At 37.0% G+C, this 19,293-nt stretch overlaps 2 protein-coding genes across 15 annotated transcripts in view; one reads left to right on the plus strand and one right to left on the minus strand.

Moving 5' to 3' along the window:
• nfixb (nuclear factor I/Xb) overlaps positions 1-5,256 on the plus strand; it is a 205,071-nt gene extending 199,815 nt beyond the window's left edge. For all 14 annotated transcript variants that reach the window (XM_067422353.1, XM_067422451.1, XM_067422344.1 and 11 more), the window contains one exon: positions 1,445-5,256. In XM_067422353.1, coding sequence (XP_067278454.1) covers positions 1,445-1,459 — 15 coding nt within the window. In that variant the 3' untranslated portion in view covers positions 1,460-5,256. The remainder of the gene's footprint in view (positions 1-1,444) is intronic.
• Positions 5,257-7,689: 2,433 nt separating this feature from the next.
• On the minus strand, positions 7,690-19,293 carry nme4 (NME/NM23 nucleoside diphosphate kinase 4). Its single transcript, XM_067422522.1, has 5 exons — positions 19,046-19,293; positions 11,070-11,200; positions 10,893-10,994; positions 10,464-10,576; positions 7,690-8,390 (listed from the first exon to the last, which is right to left on the minus strand). Exons 1-5 carry the CDS (start codon positions 19,161-19,163, stop codon positions 8,270-8,272), a joined length of 585 nt encoding a protein of 194 aa, XP_067278623.1. The 5' UTR covers positions 19,164-19,293; the 3' UTR covers positions 7,690-8,269.

Consider the following 19,293-nt stretch of genomic DNA (forward strand, 5'->3'; position numbering starts at 1 on the left):
ACACACACACACACATTATTGAGGATATAAACCTTCATGAAAATCTTAAGTACAGTAAAGGGCTATTCTTCCTTTAAAAGGCCGTGCCTGACATGTAAAATAAGCTTCTTTTTTAGTGATATAGCTGTTACCTTATGTTTTATATAATTATAGCCTGTTATCTGCTTATTTACAGTAAAATGTGTGTCTAATCCAACAAATTTGTTTCTGCTGACATTTTTATAGGACACTATAACATTTAGCTTTCTACTTAAAATTAGGGGGAAAAAAGTCTGACAAGACGTAAAGTAAACACAGTATTTCCAACATGACCTGCTAAACACACTATAAACATTGTCTTAATATTTTTCTTTGTAAGAGTGTCTGTCCATTGGCGTTATCAGTTTGATATTTGAACTTTATGAGCTGAACTCCTGAGATGCATTAACAGAATGTCTGTTGATGTTAATAAAGTCAATGTGCTGGTATGTAGAGATGCGTCAGAGCTCTCGACATGACATTCCCAGAAGGGAGGTTTGCTGGTTTAGTTCAGGTCAAACTATGGCGTAAAGGCCCATATGGTGAGCAGGTCAGAGTCAGACTGAACGCTCTGAGAGTCAAGCCTGACCTCTAGTGGCGTCATAGGTATTCACACAAGCAAGATTTTATGGTGCATTCAAGTCATTTTGGGAAGATGGATTCACGAGTTGAGGGTGTCAGTGAGAAAAGTGGTGGAATACAAATAAACTAATTACCTGCACAAAATACAACAGCATTGTAATATAAACATATAATATGTAAAAATAAAGTTTACAGAGACTTCATAAATTAATTAAAAACATTAAAGTAATGAGCATTCTTTACTCAAAGAGCCTGTGTTGCTCAAAAGTAACCTGTGTGTGATTCCACTATTAATCCACATATTTTGCAGCTTTGGTAAGCTGACTATTTCTGTCTTTTTCTTCTGTTTTTTTGTTTAATTATTTCTATTGCTGAGCACCCAACCCTGAACAGCCCTGATTTTGATTAAATAAATAAAGTTTATTTACATTTTTCTAATAGGTTAAATTATAAACTTAGTATATGTGGCAATAAAATACATTTAATACATTTGATAGCTTAATTTTAAAATGTATTATTTACTTTTCTTTTATTTAAAAAGATTATAAACAAATTATGAAATTGTATACTATCTGTAATTGTTGTTATTGAATCTTTCATTTATTTTTAAATGTTATTTTGAATCAAGGTTTTCAAATATAATGTAAGTACAAGTATAGTATATGTATAATGTTAGTTACAGTAGTATTTTCATCCTTTTGTAAGAATCGATGTGAAGTATTGGCCTTGATAGTACTTGGTACCATTCTTACTACACAGATTATTTTATAATAATATAATAACCTCACTGAGTTGATGTATTTTCAGATTGAACACTAACAGGGCTTTGTTTGTGTTTTTACAGTCATGGTTCCTTTGACGAGGTCCTGCCTGCAACCTGTCGACACAATTTGGAAGTTTTCTGGAAAAAAAAAAATCCTGTTTGAAAATCCCCTCCAACCTGAAATGCACCCTAAGAAACGTGAGCAGAATATGATAGGGAAAGTTCGACCCTGTATTTGCCAACCGTCAGACGCCCCTCAAGCCCGCTCCTCCACCTCCGTTAGACTTTCAGATCACAGCAGGAGGTGACGGACTGACACGCACCCACAGCATCTCGCAAGAGCCAACAGAAAACCAACGGCAACATAGAGGAAGAACCTGATGAACAAAGACAGAAACACGGATGTAGTGTACAATGGCTGGGATTATCAACAGTTTCAGTGGTGAGGATTCAGATATAACAAAAATGCAAGATCTTTATGAATTAAGCTTCAGTTGTTTTTTTCAAAACACTTAAACATGCTGACGTTCAGCACACAGGCGACGCTAAAAGATATTTCACACAAGATGTTTTGCCTTTGTAGCTAAATAGCATGCATTAGAAACATCTTTTTTCTGTTTCGGTCAATTACTAAACTAATTACGAACAGCAGAAGTATTGCACTACAAATATGCGAAGAACACTAGTTTGACGTGCACTATTGAAAATGGGATCGACGGAGGACATTTTGCACATTTTATTGTGGAGAAAAACAAACCCCTCACACTACAGCGACCCAGAGACATGTTTCAGAGGACGTCCTCATTTTCAGGCCTCAAATGGAAGCAATTTAATGAAATAAACATTCAATCCAGGTCCTTAGTGCCAACTAGACAGCACCAGATTTTAGTTACTACTTCCTATAGGATGAAAAATGCTAACCTGCACACACACTTAAGGCGCATTCACTTTTGCAAAATTTTGTGGGCGAAAAGGTTGACTATGTCAAAAGCCTAAGCTATCTTTTAATTTAAACTCAAATCCTTTTTTATTATTAAAGCCACATGTCTGAAATATAAGTTTTAAATTAATTGTTATAAATGAAATTGTTAATTATGGTAATTTGTCTGTTAAAATACGCAGAGCAACCGTAAATGTGACCACCAGGGTTGCCATGTCTTCGTAGCAAAACTAGCCCAATGGCCAATCAAAAACAGCTAAAAACTAGCCAATGGCCAATCAAAACTAGCCCAATGACCAATTAAAAACAGGCCAAAAGTAGCACACTGGTCATATCCTAAATATCAAAACTCAAAATATGTCACTCCCATATCTAAAATACTATTTCTCAGTCACTGTTAGGTCATTTGAAATGCATTGTATCGTAGTGATGATAAACAGCTCAAAGGCTTCCTACCAGTGGCCTTCCTTCACAACATCTAGCACAGTATTATCACTGGTATAATATAAAATATTTCAATACAAGAACTTCAGGTCAAATATAACAACAAGAGTTTGAAAGTAGCCCAATTCCCACAGACCTGGCAACCCCGATGACCGTTACTGTACAGCCATGTGACCGAGCTAAAATGTTAAAAAGTCAGAGATAATCATTGCATTTTTCTGTTATTTTAAACTTGCATTCTTGTATTTATAATTTTTTTTTATTTAAAGTCATATGTCTCAAAGTTTTCAATTGATTAAAATTTAAAAGTGAAATCTCCTTAGGGATATATTTTCAAAATTGCATAGATTCATATTTAAATTATGATATTTCGTCCACAAAATTTCACAGAGCAACTGTAAATGTGACGGCACCTTTACAGCCATGTGACCAAGCTACAATAGTAAAATGATTTGTTTTAAGAAAAATCTGTGATAATCATTGCGTTCTTTTATTTCAAATTCAAATTGAAATAAACTTTTATCTTTAATTAAAGCCATAAGTCTGAAATATAGGTTATACATTGTTTGTTTTAAAATAAAAGTAAAGCTCTTAGTTAGGTGGCATTAATCTTAAATAGGAATCTTCACAAAAAATAAATTCTAGTCATTTGAATGAATTGAAGCGAGGCATAATAAAAGTCCCTGGTTCATTAGCACTAATAAAGACGGCCCTAGAGACACGCCCACTTCTGTGTTTTGTTTACGTACCTGTTTACACTCCCAGCAGTCCGTCTTCCAAGAACACGCGACCTCGCTGCGGAGCAAAAGAATGTGTGACATATCATAGCCGCGCTCAGAGGGGAGTGGGCCGCTCGGGGTCCGCTTTTATTAGACGCCGCGCTTTACCATTCACTTTAACAACAACATTTTGGTAACGTTTCGGCATGGCTGTCATAAAAGTATGTGGGTACACGCACTGTCCTCCGCAGGTTGACTACAAAGGGAAGCCTTTAGGGTGAATTACAGTAGTGCGAGCTTCATCCGCTGATAAAACAAACGTTTTGCTTTCAACGACGACCTCACAAAATAACTGGACTGCCTGACCATGTATCTCACTGCAGGGAAGCATTGTTGCCGGACGGCGGCCGTGTCATCGCTTTGCTAGAAAACTAACAAGAGAATCGTGATGGCAATGGTCTTTTCTTTTCTAATCAAAGGAAGTGCCTCTGTATTCCCATTATGCAATTTGTTAAACATGAATTCAGGTTATTTTCTTGCATATAAGCTATAGAGGAGCGTGAAATTTTTATGAGAAGAAAAGAAAACAAGCATCAGCTCACTAGTTACAAAACATCTTTATATATACAGGATATATCCATATATATTTATATATACATTTTTTCTTTTTCTTTTTTTGCCTAATAAGCTCAGTGGCAGTCTAGTTATTTTTTGAAGTATGACATGATCATGAGTTATCATACAGTAAATCAGATATCCGTTGAGAAGTTCCAGTCCCGAAACCCAGTTCTGCACTTAACAATTAGAGCAAAAAAAATTAACCGGCGGAAATCAGATTTCCGTTGAAAACGTTATTGATTAGCGTAGGGAGAAGAAGAAGAAAAAAAAATGCACGGCTTTTGATTTTCTTTTGTGTTTGGACAGGAAGTATTTGTTATTGCAAAATAAAGTGTGTTGATTGAGCCATGTGCAATGCCTTGGGTAGAAACTGTGTTTGTCTCATTGTTAGGGTGTACAGGAAAGCGTAGAGGTGAAAATCCTTCTATTATAGTAAAGTCCACGCTGTCCGGGACTCTAAATTACAGGGCGGAGAGAAAGAGAGAGAGAGAGCGAGAGAGAGAGAGAGAAAACAGTCTTTGTAAGTTTTGGGAATTTGTTTTGTAATCTTTCCTTTTTTCTGCTTTTTTTAATTGTTCATTTGTAATGATTTGTTCTCAAAACTTAGGAGGGCTGAAGAAGCAGTTTTTTGCGACACGTCAGAATATATCACTAAATAAAACAGGTGCTTTTTATGGATCAAAGTACGTTCAATCTCTATTATACATAAGACAAAAAATAAGTGTTATCAAGACAAATTTTAGGGGGGAAAAACACGTTCATTACTCTTTTTCCTTTTTATATTTACTACAGGGGGGGGAGGGGGTTCATTGTGGTCAAGGTTGTGACAAAAGGCATTTTTCCTCCAACCTTTTCTCCGAAGCGATCGAGAAATGGCCTAAGAAGTTTTACGAATTTTACCTAGTTTAAATGCAGGATTTTTGACTTCATGCTATGCATTCCAGTTTTTTTAGGACTTCTACCGTTGTCCTTAACTTCCCGACAAAATTTGCTGGCTTTTTATAAGTAGAAATTTCTGAATTCGTATGAAAGGTATGACAAGATCTTCCCTGTTTATGGGAGAGGCTTAAATGCAGCTGGAATAAACTAAATTGCCCATTGTAAGCTAGAAACTATGGAATATGAAGTAATGGGAGATGTGATTTTTTTTAATATTTTGATAAACTGGTGAATCTCCCTCTCAAAAAAAAAAAAAAAGAAGTAATTTCACTCCAATAGCAAAAGAAAAAAAGTCAAAAGTACAGTCAGCACAAAAACATCTTAATGGCCCTAAAAAGAAATAGGCTTAATTTTTATACTTTATGCACAATATTCATTCAAGTTCATTTTCTTTTGATTTGGGGGTGAAAAAACTCTATATTTCTTAATAAGCTTCCCCCAAACAGAATCCCAATCAAAGTCGGCGACCAATCAGAACGAGAGAGTTGAAATTGAACCCCTCCCCCTCCGAACTCGCAGCGCCCTCTACTGGCCCTCCTTGTAAATGACTCTAAATATTTGTTTTGTGATCTAGTGTTAGACTCAGAGCATCATAAAGGTTGTCCCTAAAAAGTGCCTTTTGTTCACAGACACCATCTTGTAATCCTGAGTGCCCATCTCAAAAAAGAAAAAAGAAAAAAAACAAAAAAATATAAAATAAAAATGTCCCCTCCTTCAAACTTCTGTATTTCTCCTTCCGCAACTTCTTCAAAGCAGTATATATAGTACTAAAGGAAATCGGTGTGACTTAGTTCCTCTTTTTATTGTTGAATAATTAAGAAAACTGTAAAAAATTACAAAAAAAAACTTTCTGTCTTGCTTTTCCTTCCTCTGTAATCTTGTCTTCTGCCTCTTTTGGACACTGGAGTAGTCTATAGTTGCAAAACCATCGCCCTTCCCCGTGCCCCTTTTCTCTGAATGGAGGGTTTTAAAATAATAAAAAAAGAGTAAGAAAAAAATGTTGTCTGAGCAGAATGCAGTTAGCTCACATGTTATTCTTGTCTGTACGCTTCACGTTGTATTCATACCGATCTCTTCAGCTTCTCCATTGAACAGTTAATGTACGTGAACAAGTTACGCCGATGAGCTCTGGTGGGCCGTCCCACGGACAGATGGGCGTTTCAGCTGCGAAAGCGAAAGAGGCCGACCGCTGGGGTAGAGTAGGCGAGTTTGATCTATTTATATCTTTTTTTTGTTTTGTTACCAAATTAATTTGATTTGTTATGATCTGTTTGTATTGATGATGCACCTTTTGAATGGTTGTACGTGACCAGATATTTAATTTTTTTTTAAAGTTCCTGTCGAGACAAAGCACCTTAAAAACGGAGTGGTTTCAGCCCAGGGAAAGCGACAGACAGCTTCGAATCCCAGCGTTACGAGCCAAACCCTTTAGACCAAAGTGACACATGCCACAAAAAAAAAAACAGAGCGAGACTAAAATTAACTTGAAAACTCACCAGCAAAAGCCGACGTGGGCTTAAATACAACTTGCTTCCTCCCACAAACAAAATATGCAATTGTTTCACTTTCCCGAGTCCGAGAAGCCGGCGTCCGCGTTGGCTGCGATTTATTAATAACTGTAATAAGTGAAAGCCATAGAGACGGACACGTGTTTGGCGCTCTCATTGTCCCTCCCTGGTACTGACCGTCCATTTTCTTTCTTTTGTATTTACTTTTGTACTCGGGGCATTCGGATGCGATTAGAGTAGCATGAGCCCTCGGCGGCTTCGGCCCTGGTTTGAACTCCTCGAGCGGCGCCCTTCTCAGTCCACACGCCTTCCAGAGCTCATGGTGAAATGCATGTGTTGATTACAATTTCTTTTCCATAATAAGAAAAACAAGAAAGAGCAGCACCTTTAACTGATTGAATAAAAGGATGTTCTTGACTGTAAAGATGACTGGTGGTGTGGTTATTTTCATCTTCGAATCCAGTTTAGCCTCCTAGGGGGCCTCAAGATGCCTCCTTAACTCTTTTTCTTCTTTGAAGAAGCAGGGTTCCCATGGTAAAATATGCGCTGGCTTCATTTTAAGTGTGATTCTAGACCCGGAGATGCCATTTAAATTAATAGTATTTTTTGTTTTTATAGCTTTAGGTTTTTCTTTTCTAGTTATGCCCAGCTCTATAATGTTTTATTGGATCAAAATTGAAAAAAAAAAAAATCTTCAATCCTTAGCTAGTAAATTCCCAACAACTGCAAAATCCATGCGGCCTTCATCAGTTGTTGGATAATGTGTGGCCAAAAGATGGGGAGTCAAAAAGTTTAAGAAGCATAGACATGTATGTCTAGACATGCCGATGTTTCCACCATATTTATCGCTCGCACAACAAATCTATGCATTGTCATTGAAAATGTCACATCATTGCATGGCTTACGGCTATAAAACCACCAAACTATAAATTCCAGATGAATTGAGACGTTTCAGAGGTGAAAATGTGCTGGTTTGTGTTTTAATGTCTAACTCAATATGCAATATCCATATCCAGAATTATTACAACTAAATGTTGTGAACATCTGCTAATGTTTATTGTTCTAACATAATGAGGCATATATGTGTCTATGTTGAGAATCACTGCTTCAGATATTGATCGGGCGCTGCTGTAATATGTAAAATATATTCACAAACAATTTTGTTACAGCAAGTATTTATTTGATGTACCTTCATGTTAAAATTAACAGTCTATAAATAATTATTTAATACATTTCCCCAGAGATTGGTTCGGATGACAAACATCTGCTAAATGGCAAGTAGTCCTTTTCGGGATTATGTTTTTTTTTTTTTTTTTTTTTTACAATATTAAAATATATTGTTAACAGAAATTAGTTAAATTACTGTGTGTGTGTTTGTGTGTGAGAGATCATTGGTTAAATAATGTAACAATTAAAAATGTAACAAACTGCTGTTTAGAAACAATTATGAACTATTAAACCGTGGTCTGTTTTGACTAGTACTTGTGCGTCAAAGCAAAAATAAGTCCAGTTTTAAAATATTCAAGGCCACCTTTTGTAAATATATTTTCTCCATTTTCCAAAAATATTTATAATGTATAACATTTCAGTTTATTTACATTCAAAATTCTTAAATTGTGCATTCAGTCAGAAACTGCATAAAATCAGCATTTATGTGTTATTGAGGAAATTGACCTGAAATCGTCCCAGCGGAGGCTGCTCAGAAGATAACTGAACACACACAGTCGTCAGCCCCTCTTTACATGTGGTAAATGTTTTTATGATCGCATCCCTCCCAGTCGACGAGCTCTGAGCTATGAAACCACAGCGAGATCTCCCGCTCCGCTCCTTCCACAGAATCAGAGGCATGGACCACATTCCTGGATGAATTGAACAGTCATGAAAGTCTTTGCATCACTGCCACAAGTTTAGGGTCTGAACTTTGAACACATCATTTACAGCTGAGATCTTCTTTAACACTTTGCAATAAGGTCCCATTAGTTATTGCATTAAGCTGCATTACCTAACAACACAATATATTTAATATAGTATTAGTTGTCTATTACTGTAAATCTTGTAAGCGTTCTGTAAGCGTCTCGGCTGCATGGCGTGTCCGTGTTTATTTCGGCTCCCATGTTAACAGGTTGGCATCTGCGGAAAACGCGTGCATGCTAGAAGAGACGCCTATTTTTCACGCAACACGTGAGCTTGTTGGAAGCGTTTCCAGGCAAAATAAAATAGGACTATTTGTGTATGTCATTTTGACACAAATACATATTAATAAATTACATTTTCATGTTTGAAAGTCTCTAGTTAATATAAAAGTAGTTAAAGTCTGTATAAATGCAGATATAGGCCTAAAAACAACATAATTATCAATTTTGAAATATTGCACCTGTCAATACAAAACTAAATATTGTGTAGCCTATTTTGCCGTCAATACCATAGATATGTATGGTCAATAGGCTACTGCCGACATTGCTGTATCAGTAGGCTATATATTTTATGTTTAACATGAAGTATAGCGCTTCCCTGTACATCAATAGTAGCAGCAACACTGCGTCAGACACTCTTCTGGTGTGCAAAGAAGGAGAAAACGCCAGGCAGCTGACACGCAGAAGAGGCCACGCTCACACCACGCTTGCAGTGTGTCTCCAGCCTTATTTTTGCATGATGCTGCACGGACACACGCCAGTAGGTGTCAGTAAAAAAAAAATTGGTACAAATTAACTACGTGCAAATGTCCCATAATCTACATTATACTCAGGCAGACAGCTGCAGGTCTCACTACTGGAGGTGCCACAACAAAGAGATGTCAGTTTTAGTGACAGGCCAACTGGCATGTTCCAGTGGACAGTGGCATGTGTCACTAAAACTTGTGATGTGCCAATGGATTGTGCCATGTGCAACTAGCATAATTTGCTTTATGCTGTGAAACATGATTTGAAACATCATTTAGTTAATGTGTACAATGGTAAACATAATTATTTGTGAAATATTAAAGGTGTCATGAACTGGCTTTTTTATACACAGCGGATCAGATGCGCACTGCAAACGCACAATATGTGAAAGCACATGAGGGCGTTCTGCTCCTGCACCGCATACTCACTGCAGACGGAGTGTGTGAGAAACGGGCGTTACCATGACCTTTTATATATCAAAAGCTCAAGGGAAAGTTGATTTCTCAATTCATCACCCCTTTAAAGCTACAGTTGAGAATCTTGCGCTGGCCAGTGTTACATTCACTTATACTGACACCTACTGGCGTGTCCGTGCAGCATCACGCAAAAATAAAGGTTTACAGTAACGCACGCGAGTCGTTACTATTAATGCGTTATTCGTAGTGACCCATGATAGATTTGTGTGTCTTTCCTAGAAAGGGCATTTTGTCACGTATTACAAAACATTCAGTGGCACATGCCAATCAAATACAGACCTGACACAAAAATAAAAAAATATTGCTGACTTGTTTAATTTATATTTAAAATATCACAAAATGATGCTATTTATTTAGGATTTTGTGTCACAATTACATCAACTAATTGTGTGTCAGTCTCGGTGTCAGTCAGATGTCATGTCAGTGTCGCGATAATGTCAGTGACACATGCCACTATCCACTGGCACATGCCAATGAAGACCAGATATGCCAATAATACGTATAGTGACATGTGCCATTGGCTTCTGTGTGTCAGATGCCATGTCTCAATGTTAATACTGCTATTGGATTTTTGTAAAAAATAAAAATATATACATTTCTGAGATGATAATTGGATGCGCTCAGGAGGCCCTAATATACTACTGTTTGTAAGATATCTTTTTATTTAAATTTTTTTTTCTATTTGTATATTTTTTTTAAATTTGTGTCGTATTGAAAATAACATTTACCCATTTACAAACGAATATGAAATCTACAGTGTGCGGTGCGCTAGTTTTCATAATGAGTGTGTAAATACCTGCTGATGTGAACACTGAAATCTCCTCTAATAGTTCCAGGTGCGGCTTCAGCAGGGTCAGTGTCTCCCACCAGCATTCGGGATGACCTCACTACATTATGCCCCTCCCATACCTGAAAACAAACCAATGATAACTCCTCAATCTTTATGACAGTGTGTGACGTATAACAGTTTGAAAAATAGCAGTATGCTACCATTTTCTTCACTGCATGTTCAATGAAGTGAGCTGCATATAGTTATGAATCACTTTTGGATGTTCATTAATCCCATTGAAAATGTAAGTGCATTGCACACACAGTATATTCCGTTATGATACATTTTGTCAAATGCAGTAGGTAAACTGGGTTTTGCACTCTTATTTAAAATGTTGTTTATTCTGCAGAACAAGTATTACAGGTGTATGATATTCATAATAGGTCGTCACACTACCATGGCGACTATAGGGCCAGAGGTCATGTAGTAGAGCAGGCTGGAGTAGAAGGGTTTCTTCTGCAGCGAGACGTAATGCTGAGCTAAAAGCTTGTCAGAGGCCTGAAAAATACACAAACACATGATGTACAAACACGTCACATACACTCATGAACATCCTCTGTGTGAATCACACACCTGCAGCATCTTCAGGCCCACCAATCGGAATCCTCGCTGCTCGTAGCGCTTGATGACCTCACCAATCAGACGCCTCTGAACGCCATCGGGCTTCACGGCGACCAAAGTCCGTTCTTTAATGCCAGAGAAATCTAAAGCAGTTCAAAAAGATCAATACATGTCAGTTTGCATGACTACACACCTTATTTATATTATATTTATATTTTATATTATATATATATTATATTTATTTTTTATATTATTATATTTCTGATTAATGATACATTTGTTGAAAAGCAAACAGCGCCATCTATTGAGTTATTTGTGAAACATACACAACAGCATATCATTTGATAATGACATTTGTACAAAAAAGGGGGAGGTTTACAGTTTAAAGTTTACAAGTGCATATGAAAAAAGAAAAATGTGCATTGATAAATACTTTATGGTAAATATGGCAACATTTTGTTTAACAAAAATACAATTTGTACATGCGACTTTAAAATGATGCACTTGTAAATAAGATCAAAATGACCTAAAATCTTATTAGGTCATTTTGATCTTATTTACATGCAAATTTCTCAATTTCACCATCATTTTAGAAGTGAATTTAAAATTTGGACTACATCTATGATGCTTTTGTGTTAAATTCATAATACCGAAGCAGTTCACCCAAAAAAAAATATTTGCCCATGATTTTACCCTCAAGTTATCCTTGGTGTGTATGATTTGTTTCAGATGAATACAATCAGAGTTACATAAACCCTTGTGGGACCCTAAACTAGGGGTGTCCATGGTTAACCGATTGACCGATTAACCGTTAAAAATTGCGTAACCGAGTGAAACATTTTGCTCGGTTAAGTGGCGTCAATGACGTGCCTTGAATTTAGTTGTAATATATGTTTGCACCCCTATAGACCGCCAGAGCGCTCCCAGACATTTGTAGTATCCATAGGGTTAGGGTAGTATCCACAAGAAGAAGTCATGACCAGCTTTCTAAGCGGGCAAAGAAAGCGTGGGAACACTTTAAAAATGAGAGTGACGGGGCGAAATGCAAGTATTGCAATGCAGTGCTTACCACATTTTTCAGGCTATAAGTTGCTCCGGAGTATGAGTCGCATCAGTCAAAATATGCGTCATGAAGAGGAAAATAACACACGTCGCTCTGGACTAAAAGTCGCATTAGGGCAGAAGCAGAGCGGGAGCCGCGCGCGCTGTGCATAACGGAGCAGAAGAAAGTTTGAAGTGAGAAACTTGTGAATGACTAGAGAAAAGCAGACGTTACTTTAACTGTAATGAAGAAAAGAAAAAAGCTAATCGCGGACTGAAAGCAAGATGGCCAGAGCTGAAGGGACGAGTCCACAGATGCTTGAACTCTCTGCCGAGAGAGGCTCATCAGCCGCGCGAGTCAAACGCTGAGTCTGTGTGAATCATTCTCGGCTCAACGTTACATGCTCTAATCGTGCAGGCGCCCTCGCGGCCACTCGCATTGCTCGTGAACTGGAGCGCATCTCATCCTAATTTAACGAAACTCAGCGTATGCCTCGCAGACATGAAATAGATCTTAAGAAACTTGAAATGTCTTTTAACAATTTAAAACGTAAAGAAATAGGCTACTCTCTGATTGTGTAATCCATGATGTGCATTTCTCTCTATAGGCGCGTTCACTACGGAGATGGTGGTCGTCAAATTAATAAGCTAAAAATAACCCTGACGCACACTATGGTTAACCGAGTATTAACCGCTAAGGGCCTCGGTTAACGGTTAATGAAAAACTTAAAACCGTGCAGCCCTACCCTAAACACATTTTTGTCTTTTGCATAAATGTGGGGACTGATGTGTATTTTTATTGGAATTTTACCATTTCCCCCCACTTCCTTTAAAAAAAAAAACTTATATATATACAGTCCCTGACAAAAGTCTTGTCGCTTGTGTACAAATTGACCTAAAGTGCCGCTGAAATATATTTCTAATCAAGATTTTTTTACAAGAAATGGCTCATTTTAATCCTACCAGTGACCTCTGCAAACATGCCTAAGATTCACCCTGAGACTAAAGTTTTGATTATCAAGAGGCTGAAGACCAGATCCACTGCTGATGTGGCAGACACTTTCAATGTGTCTCAGCGTCAAGTACAGAGGATAAAAAAAAGATTTGAAGAGACTGGAGACGTTTTTGACTAGCCCAGGTCAGGCAGACCCGCAAGACAACTGCTCGAGAGGACCGTTTGTTGGCTCGAAAATCCAAGGCCAGCCAATTTTCCACTGCAGCAGAGCTCCACGAGACCTGGTCACCTGAAGTCCCTGTGTCAACCAGAACAGTTTGTAGGATTCTGTCTCGAAATGACCTCCATGGTCGAATCAGTGCCCAGAAGCCAGCACTAAACAAAAGACAATTGAAAAACCGTGTGGCATTTGCCAAGGCCCACAGCCTGCTAAAAGGATGGATGCAGGAAAAGTGGCAGAAGGTGGATTTTCAGATGAATCTTCTGTTGAATTACACCACAGTCGCCGCAAATATTGCAGGAGACCTACTGGAGCCAGAATGGATCCGAGATTCACCCAGAAAACAGTGAAGTTTGGTGGCGGAAAAATCATGGTCTGGGGTTACATCCAGTATGGGGGTGTGCGAGAGATCTGCAGGATGGAAGGGAACATCAATAGTCTAAAATATCAAGAAATCTTAGCTACCTCTTATATTCCCAACCATAAAAGAGGCCAAATTCTGCAGCAGGACGGTGCTCCATCGCATACTTCCATCTCCACATCAAAGTTCCTCAAGGCGAAGAAGATCAAGATGCTCCAGGATTGGCCAGCCCAGTCACCAGACATGAACATCATTGAGCATATGTGGGGTAGGATGAAAGAGGACGCATGGAAGACGAAACCAAAGAATATTGATGAACTCTGGGAGGCATGCAAGACTGCTTTCTTAGCTATTCCTGATGACTTCATCAATAAATTGTATGAATCCTTGCCAAACCGCATGGATGCAGTCCTTCAAGCTCATGGAAGTCATACAAGATATTAAATTTGGATCTCACAGCACCACAACTTAATTTGCTGACATATTTTTGTGTTTGCAGTAAATTTGTTCAATTTCTGTATAGACGACAAAACTTTTGTCTTGCCAAAATTTGACCTTTCTGTCTTGATTAAATGCTAAATATTTTTTCTGTGAAAATTATTTATTTCAGTGCATTAAACATAATTTGGGAGGGTTTTAGCTTTTCATATGAGCTATTTCTAAAATCAATTGATTAATTAAAAGTCAGGTTAATATCAGGTATTTCTAGAAAATAGATAAGCGACAAGACTTTTGTCAGGGACTGTATATATATAACTCTAGGTAGTGGGTCTAAACTTAGGTCTGTGCTCCCGGATTCAATTTTTTTGTCAATTTTTTGACATGGACATTTTTGCCCTCTATGGACCTATGTGTTACTTTTTTTTAAATGACACATGAGGGCTAACAAATGTCCTGGCTCATTCAACCTTTATAATGGCAGTGAATAGCAGTCCAAAATCTGAAGCCCGAAAAAGTGAATCAATCCATTATAAAAAAAATTCCACACTGCTTCAGGTATAAAGGCCTTCTGAAGTGAAGTGAATTGATGGGTGTGTGTGAGAAAACTATTCATATTTAACACTAAAGTAAAATATTTAACTACTGTTGGACCGCTTTCCGTATTCAACCTATGAAAAAAGCACAACACCGGACTAAGCGTAATCGATTTGAACTGCAATTTCTGAGTAAGTATAAAGCTTGGATCAGGAAAATACTCTGTGTTCGTCTAAAAGAAGAATGTCATACACACGGGGTGGCTTGAGGGTGAGTAAATCATGGGGTATGTTCATTTTTGGGTGAACCATCCCTTTAAAACAAACTTATTTTTTGTAAAAATGTTTTGCTTTAAATGCTTGATGATATTTACTAATGCATTAATCTGGCATTTTTAAATCAGAATAACAAAGCATTTTGCACTTATTTGTGGCCACTAATATAAATATTTTTAAATTGAATTATTATTTATGACTTGTTTATTTAAAGGAAGTCGGATAAATTAGTTCTCTCGTCAATTTGAAAACTTGTTATTCCGAAAAAAAGAATTAAAATTGTCACTTACTCACTGACAATATTGGTGATTAATCAGCAGTCTGCATACAGATTGATATATCATCTGATATCATCAGGCAAATGCAAACCAATGGTGTGTATCGCCTGACCTTCTCTCACAGGAATACTAACAGTCTATTTCTTTTAAAAGATTATGCTTTAATTTAAAAGAAAAGGTCCTGCAAACGTGACAGACACGCAATCACTTACAGTCGTTCCTTTAATTTTGATCAAATAAAGGTGGTAACACACACACACACACACTTTGACCCTCATATGCTGCCAAGATACATTCAGTACAACACTCTGGCCTTCAGACAGACCAATCACACACACTGTGAAGAGGAGGGAGTTTGAGGTCAGTTATTTGTAAGGACCGGTTATGTAGACACTTAACTAAACAAGTACCGTGGCAGCAGATAGTACAGTGAAGTACACAATGGTAAAACTGTGGGACATACTCTCAGTGCTGGCTAGTAACTGATTACATGTAATATATATGTAGCAACTGTAATTAGATTATGTTACATTTTAAAATGCTCATAATCAGATTTACTTTTTGGATTACATAATTGCATATTATTCACACAATTTCTTTTAAAAAGCTATATTGTGTCAGTGTTGTACAGCTTTGAGCATGTCCACAATATAGAATGGCCACTGTGCAAATAAAGCGATTCTTCTAAATTTGGGGACAAAAGCACCTCTCAGTCATTTAAACCATTTATGAGATGAATAATTAAAGGTACCCTAGAATGATTTGAAACAATATGTTAAATTGTTCTCTGATATCTACATAGAGGGTATTTGGCTTATTTAAGGGAAAACATTGTCCAGACACAGTTGTACAGGTCCATTTACCACCCTATAAATTGTCCCTAGGATGTAATGCTCTGTTTTTGCCTTTTTTGGAGTCATGAATATTAATGTTGAGCTCTGCTCTGGTTTGCTTATTTTAGCAGCTCACAGCTCACTGCAGTTCAGAAAAGCACCTCATGAGTCCTGACCATCCTGACAGAACACAGACAGACTAAATGAAACTAAGCAAAACATCTCAAAGTGGTTGGTGTTTTCAAATCATCCACACGCGAGAAAGAGCTTGCGGTTGCCAGATTTCAGTAATTAAATCCCCCAAACAGAGCTTTTCTGTGAAAGGAACCCGTGTACACTCTGGGTTTTACCTAAACCTGTCCAATCTGGCAACCATATGCACGCAAGCTCTCTCTTGCGCACGGACGATCTGAAAACACCAATAAACAAGTAAGCTGCATTTTATCAATCTCCCATTGACTATCGTTTTAACTTATATGGTGGAAAAGGTGACGTTTGCTAGAAGGATCGCGTGAACGATCTAGTAAGCAAATTATCTACTGTTGTATTTTGTAATACAAAATAATATTACCCTTTGTCATTAGACACACTATTTAGTTTTGTATGGTAATTGGAGTATCCTATTGTTAATGCACTGGCATCTTGCATCATCTAGACAATGCGGTCTCTCTAACAATCTTTCAATTTAATTGTTTAAACAGCTAGTCAATAAATGGATAAATTACTTACTGCTTGCAGGAATATAGTTTCTTCAGTTTAAGACGCTGAGTGAAGCTTGCATGAAATGGGCCGAACAAATGAACGATTTGTTGTGGTATCCGATTATAATAAACCTCAACCATGTGTCATGAGAGCCGTTTTTGCTATCTTCGAGTGTCTTGTTTACCATCAGTAGATTCGGCTTGTTTGGACAGATGCAAATGTTGGGGCGTGCATATAAATGATCCCCAATGCTTACGTCATGGTTGGGGTTGTGTTGAGAAACACTTTTTTTCCCGTTGCGTTATGGATTCACGAGATTTACATTAGAAGTAGGAGGCAATGATGTTTGAGACTCACAGTATGTGATGTCCATGTACTGAACTCTTATTATTTCACCATGGCAAGGTTAATTCAATTTTTAATTCTAGGGCACCTTTAAGTTACTAAACACTACTGAATATAGGCCTACTGCAGTGCTGTGAAACGGTGTCGGTCTTCATCATATCCAGTCACCTTCGCTAATTATTGACCTGCATATTTCAAACCTGGAAACCTTTGAATGTGTATTTTCCATTGCGGATTTCATTCCTAAACGTTTTTTTTTTTTTTTTTTTTTATCAGTTTGAGAATGAAAAACTGAATCATTCACTTGAATCAGTAATCAAAAGTAATATAAAAAGTAATCAAATGGTAGAATACATTACCTAAAATTTGTAATCTAGATAGGTCATGTAATTTGTAATCAGTAACGAAAAAAAAAAGTATTTTATATATATATATATATATATATATATATATATAATATTTATATACCATGGTTTTTACATGTTTTTCAAGTTTCTTTTAGATTTCGTTTAGTGCTTCAAAATAAACTTATTTTATTACCAAGGCAACATTTCTCATTTTCATTTATGTTTTTCAACTAATGTTTATATTTTATTTATGCATTTTTATGCTCTTGTGTAGCTTGTTTGTTTTTTATTTCAGTTTCAACGTGTGATACAGAAAGCAATTGCAATTTTGACCCGTCCAACTAAATCTATTAAGTGTGAGACAATAACTTGCACGAGCTCCTAGTCATCACTCACCCACGTGAGGACCCAATAACACAATTAACCAATCACTGATCGCATGACGACAGGGCGCGTACAGCTTAATGCAAAAACACATGCTTTTATTATACAAATAAAAATCGTTAAAATAAAAAAATACCAGTAGCCTAGCCTACTAATGTCAGATTGTTATACCCTGGTACATTATTTAGGCCTATACAGCATAGCATAATATCTAACATTTACTGTATTCATAATCAGTGTTGTAGTAACTATAGTTGCATGAGACGGGTTACTTAATTTAATAAAATAAATTTAACTGTATTCAGTTACAGTTACTGAGAAAGAATTGTAATTAAATTACAGATGCATGTGAAATTGCCAATGCTTACAAAGGGAGTTACATCTGAATATTTCCAGTAAAAAGCTATAAATGTTGAATCATATTTGTTGATTTGCCCGTTTTTGATTTGCACGATGCCTCATATAATTTAAAGGCTGTTTAGTAAAGCGCTGCTATTCTGATGTTATTGATTGTTGGTTCTCGTTTGAATTTGCAGCAAACCATGTTAACACTTTATAGGCTAAAATCTGTCTAAGAGTTGTCACCATATGACAAGTGATGTAATCAAAAGTATCAAAAAGTAATCATTTATTGCTTTAATAAAATTAAATAGTTACACTACTTATTACATTTTAAATAGGGTCATTTGTAATCAGTAACTAACAAAAAAGTAATCTGACCAGCACTATGTACGATTAGATAGATAGATAGATAGATAGATAGATAGATAGATAGATAGATAGATAGATAGATAGATAGATAGATAGATAGATAGATAGATAGAGATCTTACATTTCCAAAGTAACCTTCCCAGCACTCTTCATAGGTAACGTATATGTCCAGGTATTTTAAGGAATAGCCTAACGTTACCATTAAATGTTTCCAAAAACAGCCTTAAAAATGTACCATGGAATAGCAATGATAACAAATCTTTTATAAAGGTACTGAAATTCAAATAATGTATTACTCTGAGGGATGCCTACTAACGTGTCCAAAATAATCGTAGTACAAAAATCGTATTTTATTTTTTATTTTTTACAAACGTTAGTTGTTTAGTGTGACATTACTAAGATACAATTCACAAATAGTAAACGTCGAATAACAGGAAATCGTCATGGTATGTTTTAATTTCCCCTGCCCTAAAGGTTTAGGCTAAACCTTCTCCTTAAAGATAACTTATTTTCATTAAAACGGTTTATCCTCCACACTGAGAGAGAGGAATGTAAACAGACCTGTTTCACTGCTGAGGCTGCGCGCGTGTCCGTGTCCCAAAGTGCGCGTGGAGCTCTGTGTGGCCGCTCGCGCTACACGATGGACGCTGAGGGAAAATCTCACTGCCATCATATTCATTTCCACGTATACTACGTCTCGCAACTTCACCGAGCAGCTCTTTTACAACTACGAAAGTTAAGAGTGGTCCGACGCGTTTAACCCCCGGACCGTTACACACACACGCGCGCGCGCGCGCGCGGGGTCATTC

The sequence above is a fragment of the Pseudorasbora parva genome, chromosome 2 (assembly GCF_024679245.1).
Source record: "Pseudorasbora parva isolate DD20220531a chromosome 2, ASM2467924v1, whole genome shotgun sequence".
In the NCBI taxonomy this organism is placed as follows: Eukaryota; Metazoa; Chordata; class Actinopteri; order Cypriniformes; family Gobionidae; genus Pseudorasbora; species Pseudorasbora parva.